At 36.0% G+C, this 16,685-nt stretch overlaps 1 protein-coding gene across 3 annotated transcripts; it reads right to left on the bottom strand.

Moving 5' to 3' along the window:
* Positions 1 to 243: 243 nt before the first annotated feature.
* Positions 244 to 15,923, bottom strand: LOC103495916 (uncharacterized). 3 transcript variants are annotated; one of them, XM_008457595.3, is made up of 23 exons: positions 15,427 to 15,923; positions 15,284 to 15,348; positions 15,144 to 15,202; positions 14,389 to 14,930; positions 14,093 to 14,231; positions 13,577 to 13,908; positions 13,135 to 13,216; positions 12,750 to 13,053; positions 11,515 to 11,573; positions 10,760 to 10,849; positions 10,282 to 10,373; positions 10,068 to 10,166; positions 9,892 to 9,969; positions 9,513 to 9,597; positions 9,374 to 9,432; positions 5,363 to 5,432; positions 5,160 to 5,251; positions 4,976 to 5,038; positions 4,756 to 4,822; positions 3,433 to 3,636; positions 1,906 to 2,022; positions 1,014 to 1,166; positions 244 to 870 (listed from the first exon to the last, which is right to left on the bottom strand). In XM_008457595.3, exons 4-23 carry the CDS (start codon positions 14,790 to 14,792, stop codon positions 775 to 777), a joined length of 2,685 nt encoding a protein of 894 aa, XP_008455817.2. In that variant the 5' UTR covers positions 14,793 to 14,930; positions 15,144 to 15,202; positions 15,284 to 15,348; positions 15,427 to 15,923; the 3' UTR covers positions 244 to 774. The 3 variants fall into 3 exon arrangements, with proteins under 3 accessions (XP_008455817.2, XP_008455815.2, XP_008455818.2); XM_008457593.3 differs by having other exon boundaries at positions 15,288 to 15,348; XM_008457596.3 differs by having other exon boundaries at positions 15,298 to 15,348.
* Positions 15,924 to 16,685: the final 762 nt, after the last annotated feature.

The raw sequence follows: 16,685 nt of genomic DNA, 5'->3' as shown, positions 1-16,685 counted from the left end.
CTTATCGATTGATTTTCTTCCTTCATATTGTTTTTTTTTATAATTTTGACTTTTTTTTTGAATGTCCGTTCAATCAAAAGATTCAAATTCAAATTGGATAATTGATTTTGTTTATTCCCATGCGAGAAGCTACGGAGAAAGATGAGTTGAATTTTTTCTCCATGAAATTTCTCACTTGTTAAATTAACATATTTGCAATGAACTTGTCATTAGAAAGAAAAAGAAAAGGTTTCCACTAATCACTTGTACAATCAACTTTTCATTAGAATTTGTATGCATTAATCTTATACAATCAACTAAAACAACTAAAGAACTTCCATTGATTTGGTGCAATTCACTTCTTTTCTAGTGATAGAATCTCTTCTACATCCGCTCGTAAACATTGAAAATTAAAGCAAAACTTTTTCCTCGGAATATGGAAAAAATTCCATAACTTAGAAATTTGGTTAATAGAATATCTTCTCTCCCAAATGGAGCAAAATTTTTAAATATCTAGCATAGGAGAGATGGGGATAGCTCACAGCAAATATTTTGACAGTTCTTCACATATGTGATCTGTGCAGTGAACTCCAGACTTTGGCACACTAGACATGAAGAAGCTGTGAATTTCCATGAAAGCAGTAATACTATGAGCCCCTTTCAATCGACCAATTCGAAAAGATTCAAAGGAACCGGAATAGAATCAGAAGCAAGAACCATGCACAGAGCCATCCATGTTGTATAATCTTTCGCCTGAGTGAGGTGTATAAGTATAGCAAACTTCTAAATAAGAACTCAAGGGAGAATAGAGTTAGATTCCAATCTTGTCTTCACTTCATCCAGGCAAGCTTCAAGATCCCTATATTCTTTGGTGTCTGAGAAGTTTACACCCTGGTAATGAAGTATTGTAAGTTACTAAGTTGATCTCTATAGGACTAAATGATGAGAAATGGCACTATGTTCAGACATTCAATCTAGTATTTTCTGTAACCATCAATGGAAAAGGTAAGGCGTCTTAAACAAAACTATCTTGCCTGTTTTACTGTGTTCTTGAGGTGCATCTCAGCTGCATATAGTTCTCGCTGACTATTTGCAGTCGATGATATATGCATGTAGACCCTGCTTAGTTCCAATGAAGCTTGTGCAAACTTGATGAACTTCTCCCTATCTTTCCAAAGATCTGAACCCTGAAAAAGTCAAACTATGATTAGTTAATCCCAATGATAATTTCTTAATATATTTTTTGGCAACACACCAAATATAAGAACACTTTATCAAAATTTGGAGGGCTAGTATAAGACACAAATGCACCAATGAAGCATGAAAGGAGTTTGAGGGCTCAGTATTTCTAAAGAAAATTTTCTAAGTTAGATTAGATCTGGCATCGCACTGGGGAAGTGAATTTCAAACCCGCGATATAATGAGTCCAAGACCTGAGACACATTACAGATTAAAGGAGATGAACTGCCTTGCACATCCTCAAATAAGTAGATTCTTCTGTTCCTAAAGAGATATACTCCTAAGAATTCAAGATAACGCATAGCAATTGTCTTCGTACTTTGTACAGGTATGATGAAGGGATGAAGATTGTGTGGTAATGCACAAAACATGGTACAAATGTGTGATAATGCACAAATCATGTTACATCAAGGCATAAGAGTAAATGCTTAATATGAAGATAATCTCATTCAAAACACCCAAAAGAAAAAATGGTCACAGAATATGGGGGGAGAGAGACATTAAAATGTCTTTGGTCTATAAGCAACCAAAATTTGGAATGAACGCCTACTCTCCATAATTGAAAAGGGTATACGAGATCAATTACTAAATAGTCATATATTAGTTCATGAGACAATCAAGAGTTGGTACATCTATCCATTTAAAAAGACATTAGCCATCGTAAATTTCAAGCTTTACACTCTATACCTGATATGATCTAACTTGCTTCAGAAGGGCCTCAGAGCACATGGTGAAGTCTCCTTTAATTTTGTGCCACCTTGCATATATGCCCCATATGTCTGCTCCAGTCCCAACTCGAACAATCTTAACAAGAAAAAGAAAGCACAAACAAATAATGATTACATACCTCAATTCTCAGACCCATTGTAAGAATAGAATTTGAAAACAAAATGAAATTCAAACATAAAACTGATCAGTTATGAATTTTCTTAAAAGAAAAGGGTTAGGAGCTAATCTTTCTTTCACACACTTCAACTATTTTTATAGGATAACCACCCAACCCCACTAAATTTAGTTGTCAAGAAAAGTCATAGGATTTAAGTAGTTGCCACCATGAATCATGTCCTCGAAACTCCTATCCTCTGCGCAGTGTAACCAGGCATCAAAGTGGATACCCAACTTGCAATTATGGAAAGAATTAAGCACTCATCATATCCTGTTATAACTGCATCAAGATTTGGGCTGTTAATAACCAAGTTAGTACGAGATGACTTTGTCCCACATTGGTTAGGTGGCTTGGCTCTCCTGGCTTTTGGGGCATAGTTCTCCAAGGTGCTTAAGTACCTAACACAAGCATTTTAAGAATTATCCTGTCTACAATTCTTTTGAACTAGAACCATTTCTTGTAACTATGTAGTTGGTCAGTTTCTGTCCTTTTGTCTCTTGGCTCATTTTTTAGAGTTTAAGTTGTCAATAGAAGTCGTAGGATTTTTATAGGACCTTGCTTAGTGTTTTCCTTTCTGCACAGCACTTGTTCATTCTTCATGGTGTAATGAGAGCTAGTTTTCTAGAAATATAATTTAAAAAATAATAATCTAATAATAATCTAAAAAAGAGAAAAAAAAAAAATAAACTCACTAGGAAGTCCCTTTCTCACCCGTCTTTTGGGCTCCAATTCTATGGGTTTTTTTTCTTATTAGCCCCATAGAACTTCTTAAATATCAATTGATCCAAAAGTTTAAACTTAGGGGTGCAGACAAATTTAATTACATATATTATCTCACAGAACTATATAGAAAAATCTCAAAATCAAACTTTGTAGGATTCCAACAATCAAATCAGCAGTAAAAAAAAAAGGAAGCTAGCACTGAAAACAAAATTCAGCTGTGAGATTGGATTTGCCTTTATACAAATGAATGTATATTCTCAATCAATTTTGAGATGGAATTCTATGATGCTAATATGGCATCAGAGCCCACAAGACATTCAGTCAAACAAAATTTCAAATTCGATCTAAGAATGGCGAACCTAAAGATAACATGTAATATGAGGGACTGCATATGCCAATCTGCAACAGTTACAAAATCAAAGACTTCATTACCCTATTTTTTCCTTACAGCTAGATCACCCAGTATCAAAGTCCAATCTTTTCAGCGTAATCTAAAACACTTCCCACTTGCAAAACGAGGACGAGAAGGATAATATACTTTTTAAAATAAATTAGCTAAAAGAACTCGGCACATTAGGATCTAATAGCAAAATTTTTATGTATACCTGACGCAGAACTTTTCCAATTAACTCCACCATATGATCAGTTTCCCTGCTTTTTTCAACCGCCAAGTCTGCTTCATGATAATTTGATTCAGAATGGCTATTTGAAGCTCTCCTTTCTACCTCCTGCATGATTCTCTCCAGCAATTCGGCATCAACTCTTTTATTATTAGTCATATCTGCTACCTGTTGTACTGCTTCTAATGCCTTGAAATATATAAACAAAAAAAAAAAAAAAAAAAAACAAACAATGAATTAATTGATGCAGAACGTGGTTTGTCAAGCTAAATGGCTTAAAAATTCCCTATTCGACAATCCGCGGTTTGGGGAAAGAGGTTGCTTTCTCTAGTGCGCTAGTGTTTGTGCAACTTTACGGGTGTTGGACAAAAGGTAGGTGTGTTTAGGAGGGTAGAGAGGGTGAGTGGTGACTTATGATCCCTTGGATTTGAACAAATTAGTTCTTGGGTTCATTGGCTTGATGAAGATTGGATACTTTTTATGTTGAATGTTTCAAGATGTTTGTTGGATAATTTGTTTCGTAAACCTATTAATGGAAAAAAATTAAATTATGAAAGATGTTTGAGTTGGTAAAAGAGCCACTCAAATAGTATTCTTTAAAACAAAAATGCACGAACTGTAACCCTTTGGGATTAAGTGCAATTTGCTAAACAAGAAAAAGAGAATTCTTTAGCTGCATAATATCAAAAATATTTTTTAAAAAATGTTTGGAAAAGAAATAAAGACTTCAGAGAAAGTCGGGTTACAAGGAACTTTTATCAGAACAGGGAACTATATTCTTTTTCCTTTTAAACCTGAAAAATCTCTAGGTTCTTGCTAAGTTCCTTGCATTAGGCCTTACTATCGCTATCACATTTGATAGCAAGAGCACAATAAGTATCCAAATGGCCCCAAAGGATATCCATTTTCCTTTTTATATAATAAACTCGAAAGCCCTAAAGGATATAAAACTTATTGGTGTAAACCAAGAGTCTGAATTTTTATCAAAATGATTTTCTCTAAAATGAGAGAAGTGTTGTATTAATAGGAAAATATGAGTACAAGGTCTTAAGGAATTCTCAAGCCTACCCTTCTAACTAAGTTTCTTAACTAACCCTCTTTCTAATACAAATAATACACTTTCTTACTCTCGGGTACACCACTTAGGACAGCCTGAGGTTTTATCTAAAGCTTTTCCTATACCATCCAACACATCTTGTGAGGAAGAAGCTTCATATGAATACATTAAAAATTTGAACCAGAAAAAAGAGAAGAAGAAGAAAGAAAGAAATAAAGGAAACAAGGAGATAAACAAGGCAACAAGCATACCTGGCCAATATTGCCAGTGTCCAAAGCAACATGGCTGTAGTTCTCCCACAATTGCCAACTATTTCGTCTGTCATGAAATTCACGTATAGTCACTAAGAAATAACAATCTTAAATAATGACGGAAAACGCTATGCGTTTGAAATTTTGGTTGGTATTAAATATCCAGATATGTTTCACAAAAAACATTACTAGATAAAAAGCAAAGATAGAGAGACTGAACTTGAATTTCAAGGCTTCTTTGAACGCAATGAAGGCCTCTTTATTCCTTTTCTTAATCATATGCCTGCATCATATGTAAAGCACATAAGCAACAAAATACACATAAAATTGTTAATGAGACAAAACAGAGAAAATGGGTGCATTAAAGAATGAAGTAGATAAACAAAAAAAGACAGATAACGTACAAACAAGCAATATTGTTCCAAGCCTCCCCATTTTCAGGATCAAGTTGAACTGCACGAGTAAAACCATCAAGTGCCTTGTCAATATCCCTTGCCTGCACTTTTTCAATAAATTGTTTGAAAAAAGACTCTAAATGGAATTTCCAAGACGAATAAAATCTGAGAAAATTTTACAGAATTGCAAAGGAACCTAGCTTATAAGTTACCTTCAATGCAGCAGCACCAAGAGCAAACCAACCATCTGGATACATAGAATTCAAGGCCATTGCAGATTCCCTGTGCAAGGATTGTTTATATATGGCATATAGAAAATTAAATATGAAACATAGAAACCATACAATGACGGAGAGAATATAAGTTTTCCAGCTGAGTAGCATAGCTACGATGGGTAAAAGACCCTCAGAGTTGGAATCAAAACATGCATGGGAAGTCCAACAGAAAAATAGTTCTGCATGCAGAGGAAACTTTGAAGGAAAGTGGCATAATGCGCCTAACGCATACCATCATTCTGTCAACGAAGCATTTTGTTTAAAGAAGAGGTACAGGAGACTACCAGAAAGAGAACTATCAAGGCCAAATTGATCTCAGGACAAAATCCCGATGTGTTGGAAGATAATTGTGCAAAAATTCAAGCTCCTTCTCAAGCTAACAGGTCAGATTCTTAGCCTCCTTCCCATAATGTATTTGGGCACTCTCTTTTTTCATTGCCTATCTCAAAGGTGAAACTTGTGAGAGGGTACTCCATGCCAAACACCGATCATTCCATCCAAAAAATGGAGCGAGTCTGCAACTGATTCTCTAATTAGTGTGAGAAGCAAAGAAGCAGACCATGGCGAAAAGACAGATGAAAATGAGAAATTGCTACAGAAAGAGCCCTTTGAAACAGACCTCAATGCTCTGTTTCAGCTTGATAAAGATTTGAAAGGAGAATTGCCAGATGTCGGTGTTTGGCCTGCCCTTCAATAGTTCAGTCCTTTGGAATCCCTAATCATTTGAAATCAATAGTTGCTGCGTGCAGCTTAATTTTGGACCAAACCTTCCAATTAGTGACATGGTTTTAGCTCGTTTGGTCAACAATGAGAATTGTATCATGGAATACAAGAGGTTTAAAGGATGCAAACAAAAGATTGGCCTCAAAAAGATTCATGAAAAAACATAACCTGTGGTTCTCATTTTGATTTTAAGAATCAAAGAAAGAGGAGTTTGACATTAGTTTTATCAAGTCGTTATGGATTTTAACTTTGTGGGACATGAGCAAATTAATGGTTATTGAAACATTGAGAGGTGATTATTCATTATCAGTTAAATGCGCCACACTTTGTAAAAGACTTGCTGGGTTACAAATGTTTATGGTCCAAATGATTACAAGAAGAGAAATTTTGTTTGGCCCGAGCTCCTTTCCTTGCCAGATTATTGTAATGGGGCATGATGTGTAGGAGGTGACTTCAACATTATGAGATGGGCAAATGTACTATTCCCTTCTGAGTTGTGAAAGAAGAACCACTAGATGTATGACGAAGTTTAACAATGTTATTGATCGAGCTAAATTTTTGGAGGTTCCTCTAAGCAATGGTAGATTCACTTGGTCAAGGGAAGGTTCTTCCTTGGCAAGATCTCTAATCTAATCGACCGCTTTTTCATTATTACAGCTTGGGATGACTGGCAACCAGTGATTGATAAAGTTCACGAAAAATTAGATAATTGAAAAAGATTTAATTTATCTGGGGGAGGGGAGCCACATAAAATCGGTTTTATCAAATCTACCAGCTTATTACATATCGAACCTTTTTAATGCCTGAAGGAGTGATTTCAAAGTTGGAAGGGAATTCTACAAAATTCATTTGGGAGGGTCATAAAGATAGCAAGATCAACCATCTGGTGAAGTGGAAGACAGTCGATAAATCATTTTTAGATGGAGGCCTCAGCTAAGGTGGTTTAAAGGTTAAAAATTTGGCTCTTTCAGCCAAATGAGGCTGGAGATACAATGAGGAAGAGGATTCTCTATGGTGCAAGGTGGTTAGAAGTATACACAGAAAAGATTCCTTCAATTGGCATACCGCTGGAAAAGACGGGAAACGCTTGAGAAATCCTTGGGTAAGTATATTGATGGAATCCAAATTTGTAGAATAGGAATTCTGATTTTATTGATGTAAAGTAGTAAGAATTACAGAATGATTGAATTGAGAATACCTCAATTCAATTGACTAGGTGAAACTCCTTGTTCTTCTATCTCTCAAGAATGAACAAGTCTAAACAATTTTATCTCAGATCATCACTCCCCTTCCCGCCTAACAAACTACTATTTATACCTTTCCCCTCACCTACTTACCTAACTAATAACCTGCAGCTCATTAACAGCTAAGCTACTCACACGTGCAGTGCTTCTTTTGCCACTTCTGCTATACTGTAGTATAATGGGAGGTCTATCATTACTCCCCGTCTCCAAATTCACCTTGTTCTCAAGGTGAAGATCCGGGCACAGCTGCTGCATCTCTTCATAACTCTCCCAAGTTGCTTCGTGCCTCGGTAATCCTTCCCAACACAACACCTCCTATTTTCCAGTTTTATTCTTCTGATAATCGAGAACTTCCTTAGGACTTGCCCTCCACTCATGATTCTCTGTTAAGTATTGAATAGTAGGTTGCACATCAACATGTTCTCCTACCAATTTTTTCAATTGGGAAAAGACTAATGAATAGAAGTGCTATCAGGCAATTCTAGTTTGTAAGCTACTGGACCAATTCTTTCAATGATTTTATAAGGTCCAAAAAATCTTAGGAGAAAGTTTTTCATTCCTTTTTCTCCTCAGCACTACCTGTCTATATGGCCTGATTTTTAAGAACACCATATCCCTGATTCGATTCTCCACATCTCTTCTCTTTTGATCAGCGTATTTCTTCATCTTTCTTGTGCCACTTGCAAATGTTCTTTCAAAGCTCCTAAGGCCACATCTCTCTCCTTAAGTTGTTCATCCAATGTCGAGTTCGATGTCTCACTATCACCATAATAAACTAAAGGAGGTGGCTGGTGACCGTATACAGCTTGAAAAGGTGAAAAGCTCTCTCCTAAGTTCTTTGGACCCTACAAAATTATTGAAAAAATCGGTCCTGTAGCCTACAAACTGGAATTGCCAGTTGGCACCTCTATTCATCCGGTCTTTCATGTTTCCCAATTGAAGAAGATGTTAGGTGATCATGTAGATGTGCATCCTACTACTCAGTACTTAACCGAGACTCATGAGTGGAGGGCCGTTCCTAAAGAAAGTCTTGATTATCAAAAGAACAAGTCAGGGAGCTGGGAGGTGTTGATATGTTAGGAAGGTCTACCGAAACATGAAGCAACTTGGGAGAATTATGAAGAAGTGCAGCAGCTTTATCCAGACTTTCACCTTGAGGACAAGGTAAATTTGGAAGGGAAGAGTAATGATAGACCTCCCATTATCCTACAATATAGTAGAAGGGGAAAAAAGAAGCAAAGCCGCACGTGTGATGACTAATGAAGAGTGTGAACAGCTGTAATGAGCTATAAGTGTTAGTTAGGAAAGTCAGTGGGTAGAAAGTATAAATAGTCTCTATTTAGGCAGGAAGGGTAGTTATTATCAAAGTGATTAGGCTTGTTCATCCTTGAAAGACAGGAGATCAAGAGTATCGGCCCTAGCTTATTGAATTGAGGCATTCTCAATTCAATTTACCTTGTAATTCCTATTCTAATGCATCAATAAAGTCAGAAATTCATTTCATTCGTACTGGATTCCATCATGCTCCTTCTCCAAGACTTTTGACAGCTACAACATTCAAGAAATCTACTCAAATCGGAGAGTTTTCTTCTTCCTAGCTTAATTTACTTGTTTTGAGATGAATCTCTTTTTTCTTTTGTCCTAGGTCTTCTGTATGCTTTTGTTGAATCCTTTGTAAGGCTAGTGATTTCTAGTCTTTTTGTCCTATTTGTAAGGGCTCATTTTATAGGCCTCGGCCAATTTTTGATATTATGCTTTAAAGGATATGATGAGGGTACTAAGAGAGTGTCAACCTAGTTGAGATGTTCGGGTGAACCTGCTGATTCTAGTTATGCTTCTTTGTATAAACCTAATGTAATTAAAGCATTAGTCTCTTTCATTTTACATTACATGTTTCCTTTTCAAAAATACATAATGAAAATTAACACACCACACATACAAAAAAAATATAATAACAATAATGATTCACAGTAAAACCTACCACAGGGTTTTAGAGGTCTCATAGTCCCCTCTGCTGTATGCACTACGAGCAAGGGATCGCTGTAAAATATAAGAAACTAAAGAATCAAAACACAGAACATACTTGAGAAGACATTTATATAATGATGTGACCAAATCACCTTAGCTCGAGCTGATCTATTATTTGAAACTTCCAGGGCTTTCTCATAGCAGGCATCATTATTTGTAACATCACCCAACGAGCACCTACGGTTAAAATTTTTTACATGAAAGTGAGAACTGCGGAAGATAGTTTGAATCAGTGCTACCCACCCTAACTCACCTTCATAGCCTAAAATTATCACAAATATATATGTTACAATAATTAGTCGAGGGTATAGAATTTTTTACACGAAGAACCAATTGACAATAACAGGCCAGAGAAACTATTTTAAGTTCTAACCAAAAAGAAAAAAAAAATAATAAACATCTAGACAATGAGGACTACAAACAGAATCAACCAAAAGGGCAATGTTAGGGAAAGACAGGAAAATCACTAACCAGAGTTTGGGATCATTGGGCATTTGAGAAAGTCGACTTTTGATGAGATCTACAGCTGCTGCTTTCTTCTCTAATAAGCTGTTAATTTAATGAATTATCGTGAGATTGTAACTGGGAAACGAGGAGTAAAGATGAGATGCAAGTGCAGTTGATTATTGAAAACACAATCACCATACCGGTAACAGAAGATTAAGTTATCCCACAACTCCAACTCCTCAAATATTTTAACTGCCTCGCCAATTAAACCGCAGCTCACTAAAAGTTCACCATATTCTCTGAAATTCAAGTTGAGCACCATAACCAATCAAGATGTAACGAATATGGGATTTGAAATCTAAAAACTTCAAACTTCTATAACAATCATGACAAAGGGTGGTGTAAAAGATTTACTTCCGCAAAGCAGGAAAAGTAGGAACATAAACCCCGCAACAGAAATACATCCTTTGCACCACTCCTGGATAGCAATCATAATAACCCTCAACCTGAAAGCAATGAAATTATTGATGAGAGACATCAAACTAAACATAACGAAGATGATAGATATGACTTGTGGTTGTGGTGTACAGCAGAAAGCACAGTGGCACACTATCAGACTCAGAAACTAAGAGGTAAGAATACAAAAAAAGAAAAATGTATACAAAACCTACAGCACCGCTTTGCCATCAAGGAGCGAAGCTTTCTTAAAATAAAATAGAAACAAAAGTTCAAGACTACAGACCACTTACAGAGTCAAGGTTCTAATAACAGCAGGCGATCAAATGAGAAAAGAACTTGAGTAACAAATAAATCAATAACCAATTAATCAACCATAAAGTGAAAAAGTTGTATTGAGAACTGCTCAAATTGGGAAGAAAAATGCACCTCATACCAATTTTTCCATCATCACTAAAGCACGCTCCTTTGTACGACTACGGCTGGACTCCCATCGAACTCGCAAGATGTTGCAGAAAAACCTCACCTGAAAATGATCGGAAACATACACCAGAATTAAATCAAGTGAAAAGGCCAAGTGCCAAAAATGAACAGATCGGCCAATTGAGAAATTCCAAACATTAGAAAGGTCAAGATTATAGAGTAACAGAAAAAAATGAAATTTGTCAAATTGCATGCATATAAAAATTAAAAAATCATCAAAGTAAAACCAAAATGAACAATTTGAGCGTACACATATAAGTAAGACCATCTAAGAAATCACCTGCAGTTATCAGATGAGAGCAACTAGCCCTATATTTTCTAGCAATAATGTACAAAAATAAATCTAGGCTGAAAAATCATGGCTCGAAAAGAAAATTGATTTTTCAACAAACAGTTCAGGTGATTTGAAGTCCTGCAATTAACTAATTAAGTAGAAAAAAGATGCCAAGAAATGCTCTAAAATGTATTGAGATAAAAATACACATCTTCCATAACAGATGTATATATATATATATATATATATATTTTTTATCCATGAGTGTCCAAGCCAGCTAACGCGCACCTCGACTAATCTTACAGGACAACCTGTCTAACCCTACAACATTTGGGTGTCAAGAAAACTCGTAGGAAATTAATTCTTAGATAGGTGACCACCATGGATTGAACCCATAACAGATGTAATTAGATAATGAAATAAGTTACTCTCACCATAAACAATGATGACTGCTGAGTGTCAATAGCTTCTATATATGGAGCCATGTCCCACCCTGCATAAAATAAAAATCGCTCAGAATATCACAGAAAAATGAAATGTTAAAGATCCATACTAATTGAGTAGATTCGACAAGCAAATACAACGAACGAATCGAAATTGGTATCAGATTGCAGGTACCCAACCAATTACACAATTTTATAGTACCAAAAATGAGTTCAAACTTCAAATCATTTTGCTTAATATTAAGATAATGTGGCTCAAATAAAAATGTTTTTGAATGACTGTTTCCATTCAATATTTAAAAAATAAAATAAATAAATAAAGGTATTATATATGTTCTAGTTATTTGCCAATAACTTGATCAAAAGTTTCTTTAGTTTAAGTGGAAAATTTAGAATTCCATTTTAACAAAAATGGTATATCTTTCATAAATACGTGATAGAAAATAATTAGTCAAAAGTAAATTGTCATATTATTTACATGATCGATTGGAATTAACAAAAGTTATCAATTAGCATGTTACATTACATTCAAATAAGCAGCATGCCAAACACAGACGAATACAGAATTTTTTAATTAATTATACAAATAGACCTAGAAACTCTAATGTCACAATCATAACTGAAATTAAAAGTTTTACATTAATCAGATACCCCTCGAGCAATACAACAATTTTAGGGAAATTAAACAATCATGTACAGTTCAGGCAAAACTCTATCGCTATAAGCTTCCATCACAATCATGATAAAGAAGAATTCATATATCTTTTCAAAAGTACAGGCCAATCATTTTTTTCAATTCATTTATCATAATTAAGGCCATAGTTCACTTGATCCATGGGGTGCAAAAGCATTTAAACTCACAACCCCCATCACTGACGGAGAGGGATTACTCAGATGTAAATAAAATCAATAATCAACACTATCATCGACACTGTGAATTCGTAAAGCTTCATAGATTAGGTTGTTTATATAATAAAACATGCATATTAACAAGGCAATAAGGCTACTTGTATTTTCAACTCGAATGTTCTTTACATATATAGATGTGTGTGTACATGCATCCATTTATTTTTTATATATATATAATTTAAATTTAAACAAAAAAGCTTGTTAAAGCATCTATAAATTTTTCATGAGAACCGAACTCTTGCTTGAGTCGTTTATCCATTATTGTTGCAACCAAGAAAGATACTCAAAGCACATAATTTTTTAAATAACATACTCACGCTGCATCTCATCAGATCGAGAACTCTTCTCAATTAGAAGGCATTTTGCCAAAATGATTGCTTGCTGAATTGGCCTGAGATTAGGAATAGTGGAACCACCATTATGAATCCCATCTGCTTTAGTTCCAGACTCGTCGTCAGTATTTAACAACTTTGGCGCCATTAGTATGTCAGAGGTCTCAAAAGTTTTGGATTGAGAAGGCAAATTATCCTTGTGCATTGTAGAACCATGCGCCCGGTTCCCCGGCTCCCTCTCTGACGAGTCTATATTCGCAACAAGCACTAATTGTGCCTTTGGTTCCACCTACAACAAAATATTATCTTTAAGCTGAAAGTGACCAAAATCTCAAGGAAACTCTAACTGCTTTTTTTTTAAGTTACTCACCTGATATGAAGTACGAAAACCAAGAACACCCGTAATAGAAAGCTCAAGACCAGATTCTGCTTCAGCCGACTCAAAATGTTGCCTGCCAAATACCTATCTCAGCAAAAACTAAATCGAGCAGAAACAAAATGGCAGTTGTGACCAAAACATGAAATTTGGTTAGTGGTCAGATTACCCTTAAAAATTTTGAATTATTCATGCATGGAACACTGAGGCAAGTGAGAACAAATTTCAAGATAAGAATGTGTGGGAATTAATGCAGGTAGTTCATCAAGGCTAAATCATGCATTGGCATTTTTAGAAAAGGATAAGCAAATTTTAATGATGAAAAGAGACCAACGCTCTAAGATACAAAATGAGCTTACAAGAGACTAATGCTAAATCGTGCATTAGTCATAAATGAATAATATTTAGATAGCTTCTTGGGGCATTTAATTATTACCTGCATGAATCAACTCTTCCATAATGATATTCCATTATCCCAGCTTCCAAGTGAATCATCGAGACTATCATTGGAGCCTCTCCTTCTTGTAAATTGGCACCCCAATAACTCTTTACATTTTCCTGAGTGCCAAAATCAACTAAGGCTTCACCCATAAGGACTTGCAAATGATCAAACAAAGAAGACGACCGCTCATCTAAAATTCTTTGCTGAAAAAGTAGTACTCTGGCAAGCCACCAAGAAATGCTTTTCATCCCACATATTGAACTCGCATTTTCTTTGGATAGCATGTCTTTAATCCTTGTGAGTAGCATCTTTGCAAACACAATATACTACAGGACACGAAGAAACACAAACACTGTCTCAAAAGAACAGCAAGCAGATCATGACTGAAATAAACAAACACACACATATACATGCACATGAATATATGCATAGCTCACGCACAGATGCATGTGTGTTTATATTGAATTTATGTCAATCCCAAATGTCAATTCAGAGGTTGTTTGGTCCTACCTGAATATTAGTGAATTTGCCAAATAAATCGGACCCAGTAAACATCAGCTGGTGCCTCGCCCAATTATCCCACTCCACAAAACCTTCAACTTTCGACTCTATGACTGCCATGGGAGATCTAGCCAGCCCCTCTAATGGTCTAGAAAATTGCATACACAAAATAAAAGCATAAATTAGACATAAAGATAACGATAGTTAAATCCCATCATCTCACATCTCTAAGATGAATGGCCAAAAAGCCACTACTTAAGAAAAAAAAACAACTTAAACGACAGGAAATCGTTAATTTGGCTCACCCAGACACGTTACTCTGAGTAAATGAGAGAAATGATGCAATTGCAATACAGACCACGATCATCAGCCTACACAATCTATCTTCCTCGTTTTCGAATTTGCTAATTACAAATTTCTCAGCACACTCGAGCAACTCAGCATACACCTGCTCTGCACACTCAGTCGAGTCAGTGAATTGACATGGATTGACAAGTCCAAGCACAAGTCGAGCAGCATTGGAAGCAAGGGCTTTCTGGTAGTCGCCGGCTACAATAGAATTCACGAAGATGTCTAGACATTCATGGAGACCGTTGGGTGAAGTTTGAGTCTGAGAAGCAGCCGGACAATCAGAGGGCAGAGAAGAGAATGTGCAGTAGAGGAGACGGAGCTCATGAGTTCGAAGAAAATCTGGTGCCGATTCCGACATGTTCTTCAGGTGGCAAAAAGTGTGATGCGTAAGTTCGTTAGGGCTTAAACGGTGGCGCCACTGGGCGTAAGAGTGGCAAGGTTTTGGGATTTATGAGACGAAATCTGAATTTACCAATCTAAAAGCATCTAAACGTTCCTGAGATAGTGAAATACAATTCCAAATGTTAGAATTGAGTTCGAAACCTTGGTTTAAATATAAAATAGTTCAGTAAATTTATCAAAACGACCTTAAGCCTCAATCCGAACACCCCAAATCAAGCCTAAAGTACAAAACAGGGAATACCCAAGAAATAGCAATCTAAATTTGAATCAAAAGGCTCTAAACATAGCTATAAAGCTTAACACTCACCAAAGTAGGCTTGGGTCTTTGCTGAAAAGTCTTCGCATAGCCCTGAAACCATTCAAAATCTACAATAAAAAGCTTCCAAGTGTTAGAGACCAATATAAAGAACCTTAAACTAGTTTGAAAAAAGATTTAGAGTGATATACCCACTAAATCTCACCCAAAACGACCCGAAACCTCGTTTGTTTGTTGTATCCAACCTCACTTAATCCTACATATTTGGAGCCATTAAGAAGTGAGTATTTCAATTCCAATGCTGAAATCCAATGGGTAAGTGTTAGAAACTAACCGCATAGAGGGAAAACGCTACTGTTGTCAAAGGTCGTGGCATCATGGGTTTGTTCTCCATGAACGACGTTCGTGGTTGCAGGCAGCGTCCAACGTGAACGTGAGGAAGAAGAAGAGCCGTTCGTGGTTAACCTATGGGTAAGTATAATCCACTTACCTACAGGCTTGCCCACAGTGAACGTGATGAGAGAATGGAACGAAGGGTAATTTTACCCACAGTGGTCGCTGGTATGCGGCTGTTGAAGACGAGGGACGATTGTTGACAGGAGTTGACGGCGCAATTAAGTTGCGAGTTGGGCTGGAGCGTCAAACAAAGAAAACGAGGAAGAGACTGTAACAGGAAGATAATCCTAGAGTGTGAGTTGGGATGGAGCGAAGCGGCTTTCGAGAGGCAGTTCGTATACTCAGTTGAGGGATCGAGTAGATATGACATAGAGGAGACTGTTATTCCGTAATAGGTTCAGTTATGTTTCATAGTCATAAGTGCCGTTGAAGTTTCATGATATGCTTTTGAGGAAGAGGGGGGCGGAAGGATTGCAATGAGGTTAAAAACTTAAAACTAGGTTTTTAGTTGGAAAATGAGGGGAAATTACATACTTTTAGTTTTACATTCTAATAGTAGTACACTCTAAAAGAAACTATTAAATTTATTTTTCTTTATCAATTTCGGTCAATTTTGACATCGAGATTCTTCTCAAATTTTAAAAAATCATTGAAAAATAATTTTTGGTCCATCTCAGCCGAGGTCAGCATCAAGATTGTGGGTTTTGTTTTTAAATTTCAAAATAAAGGGTATTCTCAAATGATCAAAATACCCTTGAAATCCCGAACATTATATATTCGTAAATCCTAAATCTTGTACTCATTCCGACTGAGACGAAATGTGTTTGCTTCCAAAATTGAAGTCTGATTTTTGCTCGTCGAAATTTCAAGAAGTGATCCTCAAGATTAAATCTATGAAGGTGATTAACTTTGAATGATTCCAGAGATTACTGGATTTTGGGTACTATAATAGTGTTTTCTATGAAATCTGAGATGGATGGAAAAATATGTAGTTGGTTTTTTGAAGTAGTTAGATGTAGAACTAGATTTTAAATTAATGCAAGTGGTTTCCTTTGATGAATCTCGATAATTTCATCAATCTGGGCTCGTGTAGATGAAGAATCTCAGTCAAGATCAATGAAATTGCCCCAAGATTTGTGAATGAGTCCTAAAATTTGTTGCACTTCACATGCATTTTGTAGGGTAATCTCAGGGACG

Source organism: Cucumis melo, chromosome 11 (assembly GCF_025177605.1).
Source record: "Cucumis melo cultivar AY chromosome 11, USDA_Cmelo_AY_1.0, whole genome shotgun sequence".
Lineage (NCBI taxonomy): Eukaryota > Viridiplantae > Streptophyta > Magnoliopsida > Cucurbitales > Cucurbitaceae > Cucumis > Cucumis melo.
This window is presented reverse-complemented; position numbering and strand designations above follow the sequence as displayed.

Coding starts and splice junctions, on each gene's coding strand:
- LOC103495916 (XM_008457595.3), bottom strand. CDS start 14,792: ATGTCGGAATCGGCACCAGATTTTCTTCGAACTCATGAGCTCCGTCTC. Junction 4,823..4,975: donor AAAGAAGCCTTGAAATTCAA/GTTCAGTCTCTC, acceptor ATTTCATGACAG/ACGAAATAGTTGGCAATTGT. Junction 3,637..4,755: donor ACACTGGCAATATTGGCCAG/GTATGCTTGTTG, acceptor ATATATTTCAAG/GCATTAGAAGCAGTACAACA.